The sequence below is a fragment of the Lacerta agilis genome, chromosome 2 (assembly GCF_009819535.1).
Source record: "Lacerta agilis isolate rLacAgi1 chromosome 2, rLacAgi1.pri, whole genome shotgun sequence".
NCBI lineage: Eukaryota > Metazoa > Chordata > Lepidosauria > Squamata > Lacertidae > Lacerta > Lacerta agilis.
Genome location: NC_046313.1, coordinates 108,687,608 through 108,707,667, shown reverse-complemented (window position 1 = coordinate 108,707,667; position 20,060 = coordinate 108,687,608). Strand labels below are relative to the sequence as shown.

General features: G+C 45.8%; 2 protein-coding genes across 2 annotated transcripts in view; one reads left to right on the top strand and one right to left on the bottom strand.

Moving 5' to 3' along the window:
* The window catches only part of LOC117042631 (zinc finger protein 850-like), a 279,120-nt gene that overhangs the window by 164,255 nt on the left and 94,805 nt on the right, over positions 1–20,060 (bottom strand). The gene's annotated exons all lie outside the window — the stretch shown is intronic.
* The window catches only part of LOC117042736 (E3 ubiquitin-protein ligase TRIM7-like), a 66,382-nt gene continuing 55,792 nt past the window's right edge, over positions 9,471–20,060 (top strand). The window contains exons 1-7 of the mRNA XM_033142361.1: positions 9,471–9,927; positions 10,423–10,518; positions 11,096–11,326; positions 12,068–12,090; positions 13,457–13,578; positions 13,933–13,965; positions 17,959–18,507. Of these exons, the coding sequence (XP_032998252.1) occupies positions 9,499–9,927; positions 10,423–10,518; positions 11,096–11,326; positions 12,068–12,090; positions 13,457–13,578; positions 13,933–13,965; positions 17,959–18,479 (1,455 nt within the window). The 5' untranslated portion in view covers positions 9,471–9,498 and the 3' untranslated portion in view covers positions 18,480–18,507. Of the gene's footprint in view, positions 9,928–10,422; positions 10,519–11,095; positions 11,327–12,067; positions 12,091–13,456; positions 13,579–13,932; positions 13,966–17,958 lie in introns of the transcript that reaches the window.

Below are 20,060 nucleotides of genomic sequence, written 5' to 3'. Positions count from 1 at the left end.
CAGAAACTGTCCGGGTTTGATCCTGGAATGTCCCGATTTTCCTTTTGTTGTTCAGTCGTGTCCGACTCTTCGTGACCCAATGGACCAGAGCACGCCAGGCACGCCTGTCTTCCACTGCCTCCCGCACTTTGGTCAGACTCATGTTGGTAGCCTCGAGAACACTGTCCAACCATCTCATCCTCTGTCGGCCCCTTCTCCTTGTGCCCTCAATCTTTCCCAACATCAGGGTCTTTTCCAGGGAGTCTTCTCTTCTCTTCAGGTGGCCAAAAGTACTGGAGCCTCAACTTCAGGATCTGCCCTTCCAGTGAGCACTCAGGACTGATTTCCTTCAGAATGGAGAGGTTTGATCTTCCTGCAGTTCATGGGACTCTCAAGAGTCTCCTCCAGCACCATAATTCAAAAGCATCAATTCTTCAGCAATCAGTCTTCTTTATGACCCAGCTCTCCCTTCCATACATCACTACTGGGAAAACCATAGCTTTAACTATATGGACCTTTGTTGGCAAGGTGATTCTCTCCTTTTTAAGATGCTGTCTAGGTTTGTCATTGCTTTCCTCCCAAGAAGCAGGCGTCTTTTAATTTCATGACTGCTGTCACCATCTGCAGTGATCATGGAACCCAAGAAAGTAAAATCTCTCACTGCCTCCATTTCTTCCCCTTCTATTTGCCTGAGAGAAAGAAGCCTGATAAAAGGATAAATAAACAGTTTCCTGCTTATTTAATTAGAAGAAGAAGAAGAAGAAGAAGAGTTTGGATTTGATATCCTGCTTTATCACTACCCGAAGGAGTCTCAAAGCGGCTATCATTCTCCTTTCCCTTCCTCCCCCACAACAAACACTCTGTGAGGTGAGTGGGGCTGAGAGACTTCAGAGAAGTGTGACTAGCCCAAGGTCACCCAGCAGCTGCATTTGGAGGAGTGGAGACACGAACCCTGTTCCCCAGATAACGAGTCTACCGCTCTTAACCACTACACCACACTGGCTCTCTTACTTACCTCTGGAAAATTTAGGGGCACAAAGAAAATTTGGGGGAGCAGCATTCCCAGCACCCATGTCACTACAGGTCTGGTTTTCCAAAAACTGAAACGTAGCCACAGATTTGGGGGTGGGGCAGGACTTTCGTTGTGGGGAGGCAGAACCAAGCAATCTGTGGCACAGTGGGTCAGTTAGTTAAGTGTTTTTATTTACTGTATTCACTTAATTTAAAGGGGAACCATGATCTTAGTTTTTTTGATTTTGAGCTTCAGACCATATTTTGTGCTCTCCTCTTTCACCCTCATTAAAAGGTTCTTTAATTCCTCCTCACTTTCTGCCATCAAGGTTGTGTCATCAGTATATCTGAGGTTGTTGATATTTCTTCCGGCAACCTTAATTCCAGCTTGGGATTCATCCAGTCCAGCCTTTCGCATGATGAATTCTGCATATAAGTTAAATAAGCAGGGAAACGGAAAGGGGAGGGGGCAGTGGGGGGGAAAAATAAGCAGGGAAACAATATGCAGCCTTGCCGTACTCCTTTCCCAATTTTGAATCAATCAGTTATTCCATATCCAGTTCTAACTGTAGCTTCTTGTAGAGATTTCTCAGGAGACAGATGAGGTGATCCGGCACTCCCATTTCTTTAAGAACTTGCCATAGTTTGCTGTGGTTGACACAGTCAAATGCTTTTGTGTAGTCAATGAATCAGAAGTAGATGTTTTTCTGGAACTCTCTAACTTTCTCCATAATCCAGCACATGTTTGCAATTTGTTCTCTGGTTCCTCTGCCCCTTCAAAATCCAGCTTGCACTTCTGGGGGTTAGGACATCCTTATTTTAACCGGAGAAATGTTGGAGGGTATGGTAGGATGTCCCTACGTTCAACAGAGAAACGTTGGAGGGTACGGAGTTATGCGACTCCTGAGCCAAGGAGATAAGAAACTGTACAACCCTTTAGAAGACATCTGAAGGGAGCCCTGTATAGTGATGTTTTTTTTAATGTTTAATGGCTGACATATAAATAATATTTATTATGATGGTGGTGGTGGAATAGGAAATCCCTATATTCTTTGGAGGAATGTTGGAGGGTATGTGTCAGGGATTGCCCAGCTCCTCGCAAGGAGAGGGTGAGGGACAGTCCTACCTGTGAGGAGAGCAGGGGCAGAGGTATTCCTTGTGAGGAGCAAGAGGAGAGAGATCCTCTGCAGGAAAAGGAGTGGGGGGGCAGGACTCCTACTCGCAAGGAGGGTAGGGAGAGAGGTCCTCTTTGGGAGGAGGATTGGGAGAGCAGCCCTTCGCAAGAGGAAGTCTCGCTAAGGAATAGGGATCCTCAGCCGCTGCTGTCTACTGACTCCTCCTCCTCTAGCATTTCCCCTGTGGTCTCTCCAAGGGAGGAGGAGGTGCAGAGGGTTGGGGACACTGGACAAAGACCCAGCACCGCCAGCCAGAGAGGATCAGAGGAAGAGATGCTACTTCCGGCGCCAGCACAGCATGGGGTGGGGGTCAGGAGGCACCGCAGACGTCGTTTTAGGGTGCCAAGGCTTTGGTGCTGGGCGGGAAACAGAAAAGCAGCACTTCCGGATTCTTCAAGTGACTGAGCGGTCATGTTTGAAACTAGCTCTACACTGTAAATAGCAATGCACAATAAATAGTCTTTAGTAACTGAAGGCTCTGTTGTTACTCATGAGCAACCCTTGGGGAGATCCCGACAGCATGGGTTGAGAACAGGAAGTCCCGTCCCCCCTCTGAGTTGCTGAATTACAATTACAGCGAGGCCAATGGCCGGAGAAGCTGGGAGTTGTAGTTCAACAACATCTGGGGGGGGCTAAAGGTTCTCCTCACACCTGCCCTAGAATGCTCAAGTTTGGGGCTACCTGCCACCCATAACCTGAGCATTTCTCATAACTATATTAGAAGTGGTTCTATAGAATAAGAAAGGGGAAAGGTGTCCTTTGGGGAAGTAAGCTGACCTCTGCTGGCCATGTTTATTTATATTCAGAATAGGGGGAAAAACCACCAAAAAAGAAACATTTAAAACACTGTAGAATATCAATCAGCCAAAGGCCTTGTAGAAGAGGAATGTTTTTGCCTGGTGCCTAAAGGTGTATAATGAAGGCACCAGGCGAGCCTCCCTGGGGAGAGCATTCCCCAAATGAGGAGCCACCACAGAGAAGGCCCGTTCTCATGTTGCCACCCTCTGGACCTCTTGTGGAGGGGGGCACATGAATAAGGGGCCTCAGGTGATGATCTCAGGGTCTGGCTTGGTTCCTATGGAGAGAAGCAGACCTTGAGAAAGAAAGAACCAAAGTAAAAAGCATGTTTCTTTCCAGGATCAACTCTGCAGTCATGAGGAGATTTTGTGTCAAGAGAGAGAGAAGGTTCTGGCATACGGAGCGGCCATCTTGAAGGAAAGCCAAGACCAGCTTGTAAGTGCCATCTGGTTGGCCACTGGGAGAACAGGATGATGGTGCGGCTGGGCCTGATCCAGCAGCCTCTTGTTATGCAATCCATAGCTCTGTGTGATGCTACCTGCTTCGCCCTTTCCTCAATGTTTCCAGTTGCTTGCTAAGCTCAAATGAGAACCATTCATTCTGTCCTACGGCCTGTGACATCTCAAAATCCTCTATGGAGAAAAGTCACAACATCTGGGGCTTTTGAGTTTAGAAAAAGGAAAGTGAGCATGAAGACAAGGTAAGAGTGGCATAAAATTATGCACAGAGTGAAGAAAGCAGACAGAATTATTTCTCTCCATCATCATACTGAGGGCATTCAGTTAAACTGAATATTAGATGTTTTTTCAACACACATAACACAGGTGTCGCTGTGGTCTAAACCACTGAGCCTCTTGGGCTTGCTGACCCATTGCTCTGTCCCAGCTTCTGCCAACTTAGCAGTTCAAAACCACACCACTGCAAGTAAATAGGTACCGCTGTGGCGAAAAGGTAAACGGCATTTCCGTTGCACCAGAAGCGGTTTAGTACTGCTGGCCACATGACCCAGAAAACTGTCTGTGGACAAATGCCGGCTCCCTTGGCCTGAAAGCAAGATGAGCACCACAACCCCATAGTTGCCTTTGACTGGGCTTAACCGTCCAGGGGTCCTTTACATTTTACCTGAATAGGAAATGTGTCTTCGTATTACAGCACTGTGGTACTCAGGTCTAAAAGAGGCATCTGGTTGGACACTGTGAAAAAGAGATGCTGGCCTGATCCAGATTTTATGTTCTCTCATGCTTGAATGTATTCTCTTCCCAAGACATTGAGGAGGTCTTCCTTCCTTCCTTCCTTCCTTCCTTCCTTCCTTCCTTCCTATCAAGGTGTGTTAAACCCCCTACTTCACTTGCACCCTGTAATCTATTGAATCTAACCCATTCAAATGCTGCAAGGGGATATGGAAGGTTGCAGGTAAGATAAAGTTAAAGACAACTCTGGGGTTGCGGTGCTCATCTCGCTTTCAGGCTGAGGGAGCCAGTGTTTGTCCGCAGGCAGCTTCCGGGTCATGTGGCAGCATGACTAAGCCGCTTCTGGCGAACCAGAGCAGCGCATGGAAACGCCGTTTACCTTCCCGCCGGAGCGGTACCTATTTATCTACTTGCACTTTGATGTGTTTTCGAACTGTTTGGTTGGCAGGAGATCTCCATAAAAAAAGCACAGGAATGTGAGGGCAAGGAGCAAGCATGCCATTCAACTTTGCCCCTCGGATTTCACTTCAGAAATAGACAATAAAGGAACCAAAAACAAAACAAAATGGTTTATGTTTTCTCTTTAGGATCAGATTGGCACTCTTGCGGAGAACCTGGAGGAGATGAGACAGGCAGCATTTGGAGGTGGCAAAAAACAGACACGGAAAAGAAGATTCAAGGGTTTCTTGTAAGTGTTGCTGATGTTGGGAAGTGAAAAAGTACAAGTCTAAAAATAATAAACCAGAGGGAAATAAATCCAGAAAGGGTTGGATATTTTTTAAGTACACAAGGCCACCTTGCTTCTATTTGGGGTGGCCTCATTCTCCTGCAGGAAATGAGTGACTATTCCAAGGGTGGGCACCCATAAGCTTCTAGAAAGTTCTTTCCCTGATTAATGTTGATGTGACCTTTGTAGGGAACTTAAAAGTGCCTTTCCCAGGGAATGCTCATGAATGACGTGGCCCCTTGATGTTGCAGAACCTGAATATATTATCCACCCTGACTCCCTTTTCTCCTCCTTCCACCATCTAGCAAATGGAAATGGAAGAGAAAACATCCTTCCTTGAACTGTCAGTCATCTTAAGCGCTTGGGATGAGGACTGCTCTGGGCCTTTCAGGTATGTCCCTTTCCTCCCTCTGTGTCAAGCCTCAGTCTCTGGGTGCAGATGGAGGGGGTACCATTCTCCGCCAACCCACATAATAATATTTATTCTATTTATTTTCTGCCTTCCCTCCCATAGTTGCCCAGGGATAGTTCCTTCCCCGGTGAGGAAAGTACAAGGAACAATGCTGGGCATTTAGTTTCAAGTGATAGATGAGAGAGACGTGCTTGCTTAGATCCATTTCACAGATAATGAGCACTATTGTCCTTTGCAGCAGAATGAAACAAAAATTAATTTTGCTTTGCCTTCTTGCCTGCATTGCAGATCTCCAACACCTCTGCACCTCTCAAAAAGCAACCCTGCAGCTCTTCTTCTATGGTGAGAAATTGAAGAAGCGGATTGAGGAGGAGGAGGAGGAGGAGGAGGAGGAGAAGCCACTGAAGAGCTGGGAACATCTGAAGCTGTGGGAAGGACCTAGAAACATCAAGTGGAGTCTCACTATTACCTTTCAGCTTAAGAAAAGATCAGCCGGTCAACCAAGGAGGACAGTAGCCTAATCATCATAGAGACTGTGGGGCATGTCCTGAGCAGTCTGAAGGAAACCATAGATGGGAGGAGCTGCTGCCTAGAAAGCCTCTCCTTTCAGGCAGCCGCCAATAAACAACTCCCTGTCCCACCCAAAAAAGAATGTACATTCATAGGATCATAGAGTTGGAAGGGACCACAAGGGCCAACTAGACCAACCCAATGCAATGCAAGGATCTTTTGCTGTGAAGAAACCAGAAGGGGAATCAGGACTGAATTTTTGTGTCCATAGACACCTGGGCATGATTCTGGTCCTGATCACAAATTTCTGGGGTTGAGCATATGCTGTCTGCCTGGCGAAGCTACTGTTGCGCCCCTGTCTCTGGTTGGCTGACCTTAACATTCTGGTTAAAAACCAAAGCAGAACCTGGAAGTCGGAAACCTATGGGGAGCCCACAAGCAGGACACCAGTTCCGCATTTGTAAGAACCCGACCATTTGGAGCGGCAGCATCTACACTTTGGGACTCCCTGCCTCTTGATATCAAGCAGGTGCCTTCACTGTGTTCTTTTTGGTGCCTGCTAAGAACATTCTGGCTTCGTCAAGACAACCCAGATGCTTAGAAAATATGTTTTACTGTAGTAGTTTAACTTCTGGTATGTTTTAATTTTTATCCCCCCCCCCCCGATCTTATCTTTCTGTAAACTACTTTGGTGTTGTTGGGGTTTTTTTTGTTTATGTTTTACAAAACAAGTGGTGTATAAATTTTATGAAATAAATAAACCAGTAAGTAAGAGCGCTCTCTCCTTCTTCTGCTCAGCAGAGTCTGGAATTGGGAGGAATTGTTCCTTTGATCCTGGAGGTGGTTTATAGCCATCATGAATCATAGCCATTTAAAGCTGTATCCTCTATGACTTGGATGGTTTTTTAAAGCCATCTAACCCTTGGCATCCTGCCAACCTAGCAGTTCGAAAGCATGTCAAAGTGCAAGTAGATAAATAGATACCGCTCCGGCGGAAAGGTAAATGGTGTTTCCGTGCGCTGCTCTGGTTCGCCAGAAGCGGCTTAGTCATGCTGGCCACATGACGTGAAGGCTGTACGCCGGCTCCCTTGGCCATTAAAGGGAGATGAGTGCCACAACCCCAGAGTCGTCCACGACTGGACCTAATGGTCAGGGGTCCCTTTACCTTTACCTTTAACCTTTGGCAGGGATTTAACATACAGGGTCCATATAAGGATTCTATGCAGATAATGTGCTTGAAGTACTTTGAACACTTGAAAGAACAGATGGTTTCAGGAATTATTATTGAGAACTTGTGGAGCCTCCTGAATGCAGTGCATTGAGCGGGAATGAATTTCTGTCATGGGTCTAAAGAAAAGTTCATCTCTGAGCTCCTGCTGTTTCTGTTCTTTCCTTGTCTGCCCCCACAGAAAACACAGCTTTGGATCCAGGCAACTTTGGATTGTGTGTCTCATCCTGTTTGAGGATCAAAAGAGTGTCAGAGATGGAGATGTGGATCAATATCTCCACAACCATCCTGAGAGATTAGACACACACGTCCCCATGTACTGGGGCATGAGGGAATCAGCGGGCAGACATTTCTGGGAGGTCATTGCAGGGAGTGAGGAGCATTGGAAGTCTATGAAGAGGAAGGGCAAGCTCGCTCCTTGTCCTGAGGATGGGGTCTGAGAGGTGGGGAAATGGGAAGGTGAGTACAGCCCCTCCTTCCCTTCTGTTGCCCCTGCTCTGTCCCTGCGCGAGGAACCCAGGAGGATCCAAGGGACCCTGAACTCTCATCTGTCCTTTCATGATGCAGATCCAGAAGACCATCCCCAATGCATTCCCAGCATCCACCTTCTCAGGAGAGACCCTCAAGCCCTTCTTTCTCTCCAGGGAGAAGCCACATGTCCAGGATAGAGATTGGCCAGCCCTTGCGTCAGTAATGGTGCAACTCTCCCTGCTCAGACCAGCTTTCTACACAGCACTGATTGGCTTGCTGTTGGGTCCGTCGGGAGAGTAAGCCCACCTCTTGTCCCTCCTCCAGGCAGCTTTCCCAAAGGAGTCCCTTGTTTGGTTCATGTTATCCCTGAATAAAGTTGTTATAAGGAAAACAGCTCCCTTTCCCTTGTGGGGTATCCAATAGCCTGTATAGAGTCCTTAAGTAAAGGTAAAAAGGTAAAGGACCCCTGGACAGTTCAGTCCAGTCAAAGGCGACTGTGGGGTTGCAGCGCTCATCTCGCTTTCAGGCCGAGGGATCCAGTGTTTGTCCACAGACAGCTTTCTGGGTCATGACTAAACCGCTTCTGGCGCAATGGGACGGAAGTCAGGCTGCATGGAAACGCTGTTTACCGTCCCGCCACAGCAGTACATCTATTTATCTACTTGCACTGGTGTGCGTTCGAACTGCTAGGTAGGCAGGAGCTGAGACAGAGCAACAGGAGATCACTCCGTATGTTTCCTACCGGTAGGATATTGAGAAGCAAAGCAGCTAGTAAGCCTGATCTTTATTAAAGGAACTGTTGCAACAGGGTCCCCACTCACCCCATGCAGGAGGGAGGAGAACCCAGAGGCAATGGTGTGCAAGGCCCTATATAGACTTTTGAAACTGCCCACCTGTAACACAAGACCAATCCCCCCAAATATCAGACATACTACACAGAAGGAGTCAGTCTTCAGCAGAAGTCAGGATATCTGTTAATGGTCACTGATAGCAATGGGCAGCTTGGCCATTCTTCCTGATAGTAAATAGCCGCGTTGGTCTGCCATAGTCAAAACAAAATAAAAAATAAATTAAATTCCTTCCAGTAGCACCTTAGAGACCAACTAAGTTAGTTCTTGGTATGAGCTTTCGTGTGCATGCACACTTCTTCAGATACCTGGATTCAGATAACTAATACTTTAGTTCCTGCATCCAGGTTACAGGCTAACCCTATTCATATGCAAATATGCCCTTAAGAATGGATTTGGAAGCAAAAAGACAATGGGAAGGCTTGCCCCATTTTTCTCCCTTACTGCAGAGGAATATTTCGGGGTCATTGGGAGAGTCAATATGGCTCTCCCATACTATTTCAGAAACATGGTTCATATATTTAGATATGTGTACATTAATGAGTATTTATTTTTTGTGATATTTCACTGACAAAGGGCAGCATTCATTGAGAAAATAGGACTAATTGAAATCACCTGATGTTAACAGGTGCCCTGCGGTGTGATTGGCAAATATCTGGATACCATTTAGCGGAGCTGTTTGCAAAGGCCGTTTGCAGAGTTGATTCCAGAGGTTACTGCACATTATCAGACGCCGGCGATTCTGTCAAAAAGATTCACTAAAAAATCGGCGCTGGGATGGAGGGCTAGAAAGAAGCTGTGAATGGAACAGGGCGGAGGCGGGGGCGGGGGCGGCGGCAATTCATTCATTAGCTTGCAAAGTGGTCTGAGAGACTGGCGTGTAAACAAAACAACAACACAACTCCACCAGCTCACACAGGGAAATGGTTACTTAAACGAGGCACCAAAGATGAGCACTCCATTCAAAATAAATAGAAATATATATATTTCCACCCTCCCTATCAAAGCGGCTTAGAGCTACAGCCAACTTCAAGGCAGAAGGGATCCTGAGTGATTGCATCTGAATTTCCTCTAAACGAAACACGCCCATTTCCAGACGTAAAAGAGATAAAACGAAACCCGCTCTCTCTTGCTGGCGAGGCAGCAACCATGGCTGCTTCTGGGGGTCCCGTCCGGGATCTCTGCGAAGAAGCCACTTGCCCCATCTGCCTGGAGTATTTCAGGGATCCAGTGATCATTCATGAGTGCGGCCACAACTTCTGCCGATCCTGCCTGATCCAGTACTGGGAGAAATCCAAGGGAGAGGCTTCGTGCCCTCAGTGCAGGGAAACGGTTGAGCAAAGCAGCATCACGAAAAACCAGCAGCTGGCAAATTTTGTAGAAATAACTAAGAAATTCAGCCTTCTAGGCGAAAAAAAAGAGGCAGAAGGAAAGGGGAAGATCTGCGAGAAGCACCAGGAGCCCCTGAAGCTCTTCTGCCAGGATGACGAAAGCCCCATCTGTTTCTTGTGTCATGTATCTAAGGAGCACAAAAGCCACGAGGTGGTTCCTCTAGAGGAGGCGTCCCAGGAGTACAAGGTGGGAAAAGGCAGCGGGTCTGTCTTAGGGGGTGGAATAGCTGCAGACAAGAGGGGCTTGCAAAAAAAATAAAAAATTTAATGCATTCTCTCCACTTGCAGCCCAAAAGGAATCCTCCAGCCTGATAAGACTAAACTTCAGAAACTTTATACAATAAACATTTCTTTTTCCTTTTGAGGGATTAAAGTGTGCCCCCTGATCCCCTGAATGAATGCTGCAGTAACTCCTCTGGTAGGAAAGAATGCAACATCTAGGATTAATTTAATAAAAAGGAGGGGGGTGATGTTGGAGGTGTGCTCAGCGTGGGGGATAAATAGCAAAACCAACTTGTTTCTCAGCTCTGATATGGGGCAGCTCCATTTATGCCTCCTCTGGGATGAAAAAGGGGAACCTCTGCAAAAAGTCCCAGGGATGTGGGGCAGGGAGCAAACATACGATTCAGCTTTCCTGTCAATGGGTAATGCAGCCCAATTTTGGATTTTGTTCTCTTTTCAGAATCAGATCAGCAGCTGCCTAGACAATGTGAGGAAGGAGAGAGAGAAAATTCTAGTATTTAAAGCAGACACAGAAAAGGAAAGCCAGGACCTGCTTGTAAGCATCATTGTTACTTTAAGGTGAAAAAGTGCTACAGTCTAGAATCAATATGGGAGGGGGGAATGAATATGAAATACAGAAAGGGTTTTCTTTTTCAATGGTCTGATCTCCTACAGAGCATGAAAGACAATTTAAAGGAGAGAGTGGGCTTGTACTTATGAAGCTCTTTCCCTGCTGAATATTGGCGTAATCTCTCTAAAATGTCAGGCATGCCCTTCCAGGGCAATTTGGATAACTCATGGGTAGGCAAACTAAGGCTCGGGGACCAGATCCGGCCCAATCACCTTCTAAATCCAGCCGGCTGATGATCCAGGAATCAGTGTGTTTTTACATGCATAGAATGTGTCCTTTTATTTAAAATGTGTTTCTGGGTTATTTGTGGGGCATAGGAATTCGTTCATATTTTCTTTCCCCAAAAAAATATAGTTCGCCCCCCCCCCCCAAGGTCTGAATGACAGTGGACCGGCCCCCTGCTGAAAAAGTTTGCTGACCCCTGGCCCTCTTCCTCCTGCAACAGCAGACTAGATGCCTGATATTGGCCCACTGTTCTCTTATTTTAATCTCTTTGCTGCAGGAACAAACAGATGCAGAGAGGGAAAAGATGGTGGCTGAGTTCAGGCAACTGCACCAGTTTCTGGAAGAACAAGAGAAACTTCTTTTGGCGCAGTTGGAAGAGGTGGAGAAGGAGATTGCAGCAAATAGGGAGGAGCACCTCGCCAGACTCTCCAGGGAACTCTCCACTCTTGACAGCCTCATCCAGGAGATGGAGGAGAAACTTCAGGAACCAGCGACTGAACTCCTGCAGGTGAGGCCTGGTTTTGATGCGAGAGGGTGGAGTGTGCTGTTTCAAACTACAGTAAAAAAAATAAATAAAAAAAGCTGCTGTCAAGGAAACAATTGGTACATGCAGGGTGAAAGGCCTGGGGTCACAAAAGGGGTGCTGCTAGATCCACAGGCCCCTTCAGTCCAGCATTGTGTTCTCGTAATTGGCCAACCAGAGGTGTCTGGAAGCCTAAATAACCAGTAGCTCTCTGCCCACTTCTGTTTCCCTGCAAGTGGTGCTCAGCTGCGTAGTATTGGTAACTGATTTGCGTCATCCGGAGGTTTGGGGCACCTTGTCAGCAATATGCTGGCGACTCTCCTTTACATCTGCAGGTGAGGCAGTGGAAGTGCTTCTGGACCAGTGTCTTCCTTCAGTAATGAACTGGATGAGAGCCAACAAACTGAAGCTCAATCCAGATAAGACTGAGGCGCTGTTAGTGGGTGGTTCCATCGACCGAATGGCTGGAAGATGGCCTGCTCATGATGGAGTTACACTTCCTCTGACGGTGTGGGTACACAGCTTAAGGGTTCTACATGGGGCTGCCTCTGAAGACAGTTTGGATTATTTGGTTGCTCTTTCCCATATTATGAATTTTATGTTTTTATATTGTGATTTTATCTCATGAACCGCCCAGAGATGTGTGAGTATAAGGGTGGCGTACAAAATTGATAACAACAACAGTAGAACTGGCTCCACTGAATTCTTTCTTTCTTTCCCTCCAAGGATATCGTAAGCTTCTTGCAGAGGTAAGTGATGGGAAATCCCTGCCTTATTCTGATGCTATGAATGTTCCTGTTTAACAGGTGAGGAACTCACTCTCCAGTTCCTCCTTCCAGAGATAATTTAGGACAAATTCAGACAAAAATAAGGACACATTTTTGTGGTAGCTATTGGTCCCATCTACACTCTCAGACAGGAAGCCATTCCCACTGCATATTTCTGAAGGCCTTTTTCTGTAATAGATTCATTTACTCTGCAATTGATACAGAAAAGGGGGACATTCCAAAGGTGCTTGTAAATATCTTCACTGTAACTTACCCTTAAATATCCAGTGTATTTCAGGCTCCTGCATGTTCTTCCTCAGCCATAAAAACATGAGAAAGGGACCTGCTGGATCTGGCCAGTGGCCCATCTAGTTCAGCAGCATCCTGTTTCACAGTGACTAATTAGATACCAGTGGGAAAACCATGGGCAGGATCTGAGCCCCAGAGGACACTCAGCTCCTGTGGTTTCAGCAACTGGACTTCAGAGGCACCACTGCCTTTGACCCAGCCATCGTGAATAGCAGCCACTGAGAGCCTTTCCCCCAAACAACTGCAACATATTCCAACATTCATTAATTTTGAAAATCTTCCATGTTTAGAAAATACTGCTTTAAATGCTAATATTTTCTCCATTTTTAAAATATAGATACTATGCTAAAATATATTTATAATGTTAATTGCAAAAGCCATTCTAAAGCATTCTGAACTTCCTTATATTTCAGAAATGCACGTACCAGATCAATATGTTTTGCTCATTAATCACTTGAAATGCTTTACTAAAACTGGTGGTACCTCTGGTTAAGAACTTAATTCGTTCTGTAGGTCCGTTCTTAACCTGAAACTGTTCTTAACCTGAAGCACCACTTTAGCTAATGGGGCCTCCCGCTGTCGCCGCGCTGCCAGAGCACGATTTCTGTTCTCATCCTGAAGCAAAGTTCTTAACCCGAGGTACTATTTCTGGGTTAGCGGAGTCTGTAACCTGAAGCGTCTGTAACCTGAAGTGTCTGTAACCCGAGGTAGCACGGTAGTCCTAAAATCTCCACATAAGGACCCTTGTATTGCTCACTTCTCTAAAAAAAATTAACTTGAAGATAAAGAAGCTGATACTGTATATGCAATCTCATATTCTTATATTTCCTTCAGCATATTTTGAGAGCAGGTGCATGTAGGTTTTCCTTCAAATTGTTAGGCACTCTCTAGATGCTCCTTTTTGCCAAAGGAAAAGCCCTGCTCCCAAGTCTTCATGAAATATCCATCATGCCTTTATCATCATAATGAGACATCTGTCTCCTTAGAAAGCTCCTTGCATTGGAAGGATGTTGGCTTGACTCTGTTCTTCTCCTCCCAGGATTCAGACAAAGGAGAACTTAGAGGATCCTCCTGTGGCTTTTCCTCCAGCCCTGAAGTGGAAGATCTGGGACTTCTGTGATGTGAATCCCTTTCTGGAGGGTGTCACAAAGAAATTCAGAGGTAGTAAAGAAGGGCTGAAATATTTTATACTGTATGTTTAGAATTGTTCATACGGAATATTAGCCATGCCAGGAAAATGGATGGTTTATTTGTTTATACTTTTTCCAATATCTAAAAGCCACACTTTCATATGTAGATGATTCACATCTGATTTTACTTAGGCAACTGAAAGCGGATAGTAAACCTTTCTTGCTGGGCTCTGGAATCTCCAGCTAGAATGGCCAGTGGTTAAGGATGATGGGACTTGTAGTCCACAATACCTGGCTACAATCTCATGAGCTCATATTGTTGTTGCCAGGTTTGTTGTCTAAATGATGGTGTGATGCTAAATCTTTGTTCCCTTTTCTCTTCCAGACACTGTGGAACATGGACTTGAGCTGCAAAAAGGTACATTTAATAATAATAATAATAATAATTTACTATTTATACCCTGCCCATCTGGCTGGGTTTCCCCAGCCATTTCCCCAGGCACAAATTCGGGAGAGATGAAATCTGCTTCTCAAAAGACCAGGCCACTGCAGCTCTTCCATTCGTGCCTTCTTTCCGCTGACTTCCCAGAGGCATCTGTTCCGTGAGAGCAGCATGCTAGGCCAGATGGGCTCTTGGCCTGAGCCTGCAGACTCTTAGGAAGCCCCCAGCCCAGGATGGCTGGCTTTTCTGTGTCAAACCTCAATAAGACACAGGGGTGGTGTGAAGCCAAATGCTCTTGGCACATGAGGGGAAAATATCCCTTGGAGCCATACAAGATCCCCACCCCTTTTAGGAGAGTTTATGGAAGAGTAAGGTGTAAGAGTGGGAAATGTATGAACACAAATACTGTAACACAGAAAATGGCTGCAACAACCTTTGCGGGCTAGAGGGTAAACTGGTGTCAGTGGCAAGGAGGCAGGGGCTGCCTGAGTGTGAATTCCAGGGGTCCGGCTTCCCTGCAAGATGGGGGTCTTCTCTCATCTTTTGCATTGGAGGGGAGACATTACTTCTCTGCTTAAACATGATGGCAGACTAGAGAAACTTGAGTAAACTTAAAAGAGCAGGACAGAATTACAGACCTGGGGGAAAGGCTCAACGGGAAGACAGAAGTCCAGTGTGGCCTGATCCTGGACACCACAAAAAGGGAATCATGAGAGCTGGAACAGGTGCAGCAGATGGCGGCATAAAGGAAACTCTTACTTACCTTTAAAATTATATTCTGGGATTCTTTTGGACAACAGCAGTGAGTAAGATACATAAAGGCTCATCAATACAACAATAAACTAGAAAAAAACCCTTTACATTTTATTTTTTTATTTTACTAATAGCAGCATTCACAACATCACACACAATCTCCTAAGGCCACTGTACAAATGTGTGTCTTTAAGAAGAAATTGCTTGTCTAATTTTCCATAACCCGGGGGGAGGGAGGATCTTTTTAATGTCCACCAGCCTGAACAATTTTTAAATGGGCTTCTCATGAATAAATGGGAGGAACAGTAAAGAAAAAGACAAGTCATGTATCCAATCAGGTCTCGGGAGCCAGGATGGAGTCTTTGCATTGAAGGTGACGGGTGGGAATGGCACTTCCTAGGTTTTACTGGGTTTGGTTTAATAAAGATTTATATATATATATATATATTTCCCTTCATCTTGAGATTGCAACAATAAGTGCATTAACAAAATTCATAGAAAAAGAAAGCTGATGATAAAATAAAAATAAAAAATAAAATAAAAAATTCCTTCCAGTAGCACCTTAGAGACCAACTAAGTTAGAGACCAACTTGTTTTGACTTCCGGCGGCTGGCGCCATCGCGGATGGTCCTGGGTTGCTTCGGTGGCGAGGCACCCAGTTCATCCCGGGGGTTAGGAGCCCTGCAGCCGCATGCAGGGCTCTGGTTGGGGCGCGGGAAGAGCGTCCCGCGCCCTGGGCTCCCCGGCTATGCCCGCTGTGCTCCGAACCCTTCCCCCGCGCCCCCTGTAAGGGGGGAGTGGGGGTGAAGGGACCACGGAGTCGGGCTCTAGGGGGACATGCCCCAACCGGGATGTTTACATGCGGCGGCAAAGTCCGTGAGGAGCGTCTCTGTTCTACCTGTCATTAAGGAGTTGCCAAGAAACCAGAAGCTGTGAGTAATTGACTGACTCTTTGTACTTCGGGAAAAGCTCTGGGATCAAAAGAAAAGGCAGCCCGCCTCTCTCCCTTCGGGTGGTGGAAGGACTTAACTCTTTAAGTGACTGCTGCTACACTAATCATTTGAAAGTACTTGGAATTTGAAAACTGACTCTGTAGAGATTCCCTCTCAGGGGTTAATTGAGGAAAAATATCTCCATTTGAAGTTTTGGTCTTTATACTCTGGCTTCGGAAGAAATGGCGGCGATTTGGAATTGCGCAGGAAAAAATTGAGACAAAGGAGGAAAAAGACAGGAAATGTAATTTGATACCCACCTCCCTTCCCCGAAGATGTTGGACTTTGCGCTTATGCTGGCACAGAAGGACTGGGAGGTAGAGGAAAAGCTCACTGTCTTTCAATTGGAGCTGACTAATCGAAAATTAAGAGTCTTGTGTGGGATTATAAATGGAAATAATCTGCATTCCACAGAGGAGGCTTTCCAAAAAATCTACTCAATGGAAACAGACTTTTGCAAAGAGCTGGAAGATGTGCTGGAAGGATGGTCTGAGATGGCAGAGCAAATCCGATTGGAACAGGGACTGTTTTCAGGGGGTGGCAGAAACCCTGAAACGGAAAGTTTTTTAATATCTAGATTCCGAGGTGGCAGCTCGGGGTCGAGGGACAGAGAATTAAGATTTCTACAAGAAGAAGAATTTTGGTACAAAGCTACGGAGAAGCTCAGAACGCAGAGGATGAACATCTTGGAGCTCGATGCAGGGTTTGTTGTGGTTGTAACCTGGATCTGTGGACATTCAGAAGCATACAATAGGGGATTCGGTTCTGGTGAAAGACAGGAGAAGACAATGGACAAAAGGGGAGTGGGTTGAATTAATCATGGTATAACATAGATGGTCTGCCATGGTATCCGAAATCGGAGTGTGAAGTTTGTTAAATAAGTTTATGTTAAATAAGTAAGGAGATATTGAATTTAAGTTAAAAGCAGCATGTTAAATGATAGAAGAAATAAGTTTAGCTCTAAGAATATTTGGTTAAGTTTTAGGCTATAATGCAAAAGATAAGACAAAGGTGTTTTTTCTTTCTATATCAAGTTAAGTTAAACTTCTATAGAGAAAAGATGTTAAGGAGAAAGTGTATTGTATTAAAACCGAAGGTGCACAGGCGGGGGAAGTCAAGTGTCAAGATTCGGAACTAGAATTTTTTTTTTTTTTCTATAGCAAGATATACAGAAAAGAAGAAGAATCCTGACATTATGTGTATGTGTATTTGTATTTGTTTTGATATTTGTAGGTGTGGGGGTTGGGTTTATGTTGTTTTGTGAAAATGCCAATAAATTCTGTTAAAAAAAAAAAGAGACCAACTTGTTTTGACTATAGCAGACCAACACGGCTACCTACCCATATCAACGATGTAATAGTTGTCAATTTAAAAGCATCGCTTTAACCAAACCACAAGAGATAATCAAGTTAGTTCTTGGCTGACTGCTCATAGTTTGCCTGGGGGAAACAGACCACAGGCCCGCACTGCAGAACATGGAACTGAGTCCCTCAGAAGGTGGTGGACTCTCCTTCCTTGGAGGTTTTTAAGCAGAGGTTGGGTGGCCTCCTGTCATGGATACTTTAGTTCGGATTCCTGCATTGCAGGGGGTTGGACTAGAGGACCCTTAGGGTCCCTTCCAACTCTATGATGTACTGTCAAGAATCCCAAACAGGACATTTCACACAGGGGGGTTGGGGTAGCCTAACCACTTTCTTGCTTTTTATAAACTACCTGGAAGGATGGGCTATAACATAACATTAAATATTTACAGGTAACAAACTTGAATGATGGTTACAAGGAGGAGGGTGAGAGCACCAGCCTCAAGTTTTACCTGGCATGTCCAGCATGGTCTCTCATGTGATGTGGAGCAAAAGATTAAGATGTGAATTAGGGAGTCCCTGTTTGACTCCCTTCTGCCATGAATGGTTGGGGTGGGGGGTGGCCTTAGATAAGCCACTGTCTCGCAGCCTCAGTCTTCCCATCTGAAAAATGGGCATTGTAAGATTGACTTAACTTACAGGGCCATTGCAAAGGTTCTATGTAGATAATGTGTGAACCCTTGAAAGAACTGCAAATGTTTCAAGAATCATTAATAAGAACTTGATGGACATCCCTCTCTCGAATGCAGAGCCATGGAGTCCCTGTTCATTTCAGAGGGGGTGCTATTTCTGTCATGTGCCTAAAGAAAGTCAGCTTCCCAGTTGACGTCGTTTCTCTTCTCTTTCCTCCTCTGCCCCCACAGAAAACGTAACTTTGGATCCAGACACAGCACATCCCCTCCTCATCCTGTCCAAGGATCGAAAGAGAGTGAGAAAGGGAGAAGTCTATCAGGACCTGCCAAATAACCCTGAGAGATTTGACACACTTACCTATGTGCTGGGACATGAGGGTTTCACATCAGGCAGACATTTCTGGGAGGTCATTGTGAGAAGAGAGGATGGATGGGGGGTGGGGGTTGCCAGAAAGTCTGTGAAGAGGAAGGGTGCTTTCTCTTTTGGTCCTAGGGAAGGGATCTGGGGTTGGATCTGGGACTTGCGGAAGTGGGGCGGTGGGTACAGGTTATGCTCCCCCCATAAAGACTTTGTTCCACGTGAGGAGCCCAAGAGGATCCGAGTGACCCTGAACTGTGAAGGGGGACGGGTGTCCTTTTATGATGCAGATACAGCAGTCCTCCTCTACACATTCCCAGCAGCCTCCTTCTCAGGAGAGACCCTCCAGCCCTTCTTTTACATAAGCAGGAAAGCGAACCTAAGACTCTGTTGACTGAGGGTGCAGATTCATGGTCATCATGACATACAGGACTGAGCTGACAGGCACTTGGGCAACCATATTTGCAGAACTGTGATTGGCCATCCCTTGTGTCAACCATGATGCAACTCTCCCTTCTCAGGCCAGCTTTGTAAATGACACTAATTAATTGGTTCCCCTGTCAGTCTCCAAACTTTCCTCTCCCCCTTGGAAATCAGCAATTTCTGTAGGTGTGAGAAATGCAAAGGGGGAAAGAAGCGAGAAAATGATTTACCTCCCCCCCCCATTCCTGTTTTGATGTAGATCTCCAGCCTCCAACTTAAGATTTCCAGAGACAATACCATCATCTTTTCTGAATAAAATCAGAATTATGCACGGGCCTCACTTAAAACCTTCCTCAGCCTCAATCCTGCTCTCAGATTCCCTTTTCCTCCCCCAAGACCTGCACTGGCCAGTTTATGTGGCAATTCAGCAAAATCTCCATATCCCAAGAGACCTGTTTGCTAGTTGAGTACAGATTGCATGCTGGAGCCCTTCATCAAAACAAATTAATAAATAGAAAGAGGACAAGAGACCAGGAAAAACTGTTGGAAGGGACTGTGTGAGATCTCACAAGAGTCTCCAGAGCCCAGAAAGCATTTGGGGGGGGGCTGTTCTTTGGCAATGATGGAAAGAGTTTCTAAGTCCACCTTGCTTACTGACCTCTAGAAGGGTCAATATTTCTGGCTTCAGACAAGTGGGGGGGCATTTTTTTTGGGGGGGGGTCTTCCTGACTTATACTATATTGCATTTGCGTGCTGACCCCAGAAAAGTAACCCCCCATGCAGGTTTTGGGCCTCCATGTAACAAAATCCCTTCTGAGAGCCTCTGTCAGAAGTTCTGAGGAGAAAACATTGACAGGCTTGAGAATTTCAGGCTGTGTGTGGTAAATTCCCATGTATTACCGGTAAATTATTTTCTCCAGGGTGGTTTGTAATGGACAGTCAGATACTTACCTGTATTTTTAGAGATGCCCTCTTCTTATCCTTTTATATAATGGGCCTAAAATAATTTGGGGATATGTTTCATGCACTAACACGTTTGATTCTATTAAAGATTGAACTTCTTGTTGCTCCTATGTTGTTTCAAACTCAACAGTATAATATCCGTTCCCCATGACACTTCATCCAGGGATTTTAGGAGGGTTATAGCCTGTTTTATCCTCAGAGAAACCCTGTGAGTAGAAGAGGCTGAGCTGAGAGGCTTAGAAAAAGGAGACACTTTAACGTTTATGGTCAAAAGGGATTTGAACCTTCCACAGGTGGGCGGGGTTTGCGGCACCCAGCGGGGGTTACCTGGGCGGGTGCCACCCACCTGCTTAGGTTGGCCTTTGGCCCGCCCTCGGCCAGGTAGGGGAATGGACAGTTGGCTGGGGCTGGGGTCAATGGCCAAATAAAAGAGGCTGAGCCCTTCAGCCAGGCCCCTTTGGTCTTTTTCCTTCCAGGTTCACCCGCCGTCCCTCCCTCCCTCAAATTAATACTACTTCTCTCCGTATAGTTTCGCCTGAAGGCAGCAGTCATCAGGTTAACAATACTTTCCTTACAGGTTAACATTTTG